We start from the raw sequence: 3,198 nt of genomic DNA on the forward strand, positions 1-3,198 counted from the left end.
AGAATGAGCAAGACTCTGTCTCAAAGGAAACAAAAACAAAAACAAACAAAACTGTGACATGCACCAGAAGTCATGACGCTCTCATCCATTTTCCTTTGTAATTAAGGTGCTTTCGGTATCATAATTGAAAGTTAAGGCTTTTTCATTGACAGCGTCAGATATGGAGGGAATGAAGATTAAAGAAACATACTCACCGATAGGATCTGGTCTCCTCTCTGGAGCTCCCCACTTAGGTCTGCTGGTCCACCAGCCAGAATGAAGGATACAAAAATACCTTCTCCATCTTCCCCACCGACAATGTTGAAGCCCAGGCCAGTGGAGCCTTTGTGCAGGACCACCTTGCGAGGCTCTCTGCAGAAAGAAATAGAGAATACAGCTCAGAGGCTGATCCATTTAAGATTTAGGTTGCTTTTACTTTCATATGATATCAGCGATTCACTACCTATAAAATTGTTTCTCGAACTAAGATAACATTTGCACATCAAGAAACAGGCTAATATCAGGACAGATATTTGAGTTCCCCACTGTAACAACTACCAAAATACCATGCAAAAATCATTCCTTCATTCTAAAAAAATTTCTTAAACTACCTTTACTTCTACTTTTCTTTTGTCTAAAACATCTGTTTTTGTATTGAGCAACATGGTAGTACTCAGTATGACGGATGTACACAAAAGGGAGGAGGGATTTTTGGGAACAAGAGACTAGGTTGAATGCCCAGATCATGAAAGATCTTATATGCCAGGTTGTGGGTTTGTGGTTTGTTTGATTGTTAATTAAAATTCACTATGTAGGCCATGAGGACTCATTGGAAGATTCTGAGACATTAAGAATACTTAAATTCATTTTAGGAAAATTAACAGATGGTCCTATGGAGGGCTGACGGAGAGGAAAGCACAGATATGATGGGAGGTGGGAAAACCATTTAGGATGTTGTCTAGTAATCCAGCTGCGAGGAAGTCACAGCCCGAACAAGGGTGACAGCAATGAGAATTTTAAAAAGGGCAACACGAGAGAGGAAATTTGAAGGGAGAAGCAGTAGGTCCAGAGATGACTCAGACACTAGAAAAAGAGGAGAGAGAGCATCTAAGTAACTAGCAAAAGGAGAGATGAGTGGAATCCAGGGTCATGAGAATGCGTATGATTTTGACATACTCAATTCCAGGAAATAGTGGGATATCCAGGTGGAGACGTTTTGAAGCAGCTGGAGGCAAAGAATAGGAATTTGGGTCTTCAGAGAGGACTATAAATACAGATTTGAGCATCATCAACAAAAAGGTCAGAGATCAAATCTTGAGCCAATAGTTCGCTGAGTTTGTGTAGAGGTCATAATAATATGGAATTATAGAATGTAAAAAGTCTTAAAAGGCATTTAGTTCAATTTTCTATATCAGTAGTTTTAGAAAGTGTTTTGCAAGCCTTAGGTTTACCAAGTTGTCATTTGTATCACGCACCCTCCTCTCCCAAACATCTCAGTTCATCTTCTATTTTCCAGCTCTTAATGATGTAAGAACGAGAAAGAGCCATCCAATATATTTTATACTAATGACTATACAAATAATTTGTTACTTGCTATCACATTTCCATGCATAAAATGATGCATTATGTATATATGCCTTATTATGAGGAAGAGTGTAAAGTGCACATCATAACTTGAACTGTAAGTAATAAATTATGTAACAATGCATTAAGTTAGAGGTAAAGTGACATATAGTTAACTCATTTCATTCTACAAATACTTTGTCAACACCTACTGTGCCAGGAGGGCGTTTCAGGTGCTCAGAATGTTTGCAAACAAAACAAATATCCCTGTGCTTGTAGGCTTACAATCTAATGCAGGTAGACTAATAAATGATAGATGCAATAAATAAATCAATTATATAGTATGTTATAAGGCAATAAGTATTTTGGAGAGAAAAATGGCAGAACAGCGTAGGAGGGATAGGTTGTGGCGAGGAGGGCCTGGACAGGATGCATTGAGAAGGTGACCTTTTAGAAAGAATTGAAGAGGTGAGGAAACTGGTCATGTCACTATAAAAAGAAAGAACATTCTGGCCAGAAGAAAGGAATAGACAAACAGAGATCCTAATATGGAAGGGTGCCTGGTATTGTCAAAGAACTAGGAGGCCATTGTGGCTAAACTGAGCAAATGAGGAAAGAAGAATGGTAAACAATGAAGTCACTGTATTAGTTTTCTATTGCTGAGTAATAAGTTACCACAAATCTAGCAGGTTAAAACCACACGCATTGTTCTCTTTCAGTTCTGTAGGTCAGAAGTCTGGGTGGACTTGACTGTATTGTCTACCTATGCTGAAGTCAAGGTGTCAGCCAGGCTGAGCTTTATTGCAAATTTCTGTGGAAAAACCTGCTTCCAGATGTATGTAGGTTGCTGGCAGAATTCATTTTTTTGTGGTTGTAGGATTGTATTAGTCAGGGTTCTTCAGAGAAAGTCAACATGAGATTGCATACACATACACACATACATACATACATCTATATTATATACACATACATAATAAGGAATTGGCTTAGGTACTTATGGAGTCTGATAAGGCCTCAAGATTTGTGGCTGACAAATTGGAGACCCAGGAGAGCTAGTGATATATATTAAGTAGTTGCAGGCTGAGGCTAAGCCCGAAGGCAGATGAAGACTGATGTCCCAGCTTGAAGATGGCCAGGAAGAAGAAGCAAATTCACCCTTTCATTGCTTTTTTATTCTATTCAGGCCTTCAGTGGATTAGATGAGGATCACACACTTTGGGGAAAACAATCTGCTTTACCCAGTCTATTGATTTGCATGTTCATCTCATCCAGAAACACCCTCACAGACTTACCGAGGAAAACGTTTAACCAAATAGCTGGACACTCAGTGACTCAGTCAAGCTGACACATGAAATTAACCATCATAAGGAATAAGGTACACATTTCCTTGCTGGCCATCAACTGGGGCCTCTCTCAGCTCCTGTAAACCATCCATATTCCTCATCCCATGGCCCTCTCTATCTTCAAGCAAGTAATGGCACATTGGCACATTGAATCCTCTTAAGATTTGGAAGCTCTGACTTCCTCTTCTCCAACTAGTTGAATAACTCTTTGCTTTTTAGGGGTTTATGTGATTAGGCCAGGCCTACCCAGATAATGTTCCTATCTTAACTGATTAGTAACCTTAACTGCATTTGCAAAATCCCTTTTCTTTTT

At 39.1% G+C, this 3,198-nt stretch overlaps 1 protein-coding gene across 5 annotated transcripts in view; it reads right to left on the minus strand.

The window, feature by feature from the left end:
• The window catches only part of DLG2 (discs, large homolog 2 (Drosophila)), a 916,021-nt gene that overhangs the window by 408,288 nt on the left and 504,535 nt on the right, over positions 1-3,198 (minus strand). For all 5 annotated transcript variants that reach the window (XM_011996427.1, XM_011996426.1, XM_011996430.1 and 2 more), the window contains one exon: positions 195-351. In XM_011996427.1, the coding sequence (XP_011851817.1) occupies positions 195-351 (157 nt within the window). The remainder of the gene's footprint in view (positions 1-194; positions 352-3,198) is intronic.

The sequence above is a fragment of the Mandrillus leucophaeus genome, unplaced genomic scaffold (genome assembly GCF_000951045.1).
Source record: "Mandrillus leucophaeus isolate KB7577 unplaced genomic scaffold, Mleu.le_1.0 Scaffold512, whole genome shotgun sequence".
NCBI classification, from domain to species: Eukaryota; Metazoa; Chordata; class Mammalia; order Primates; family Cercopithecidae; genus Mandrillus; species Mandrillus leucophaeus.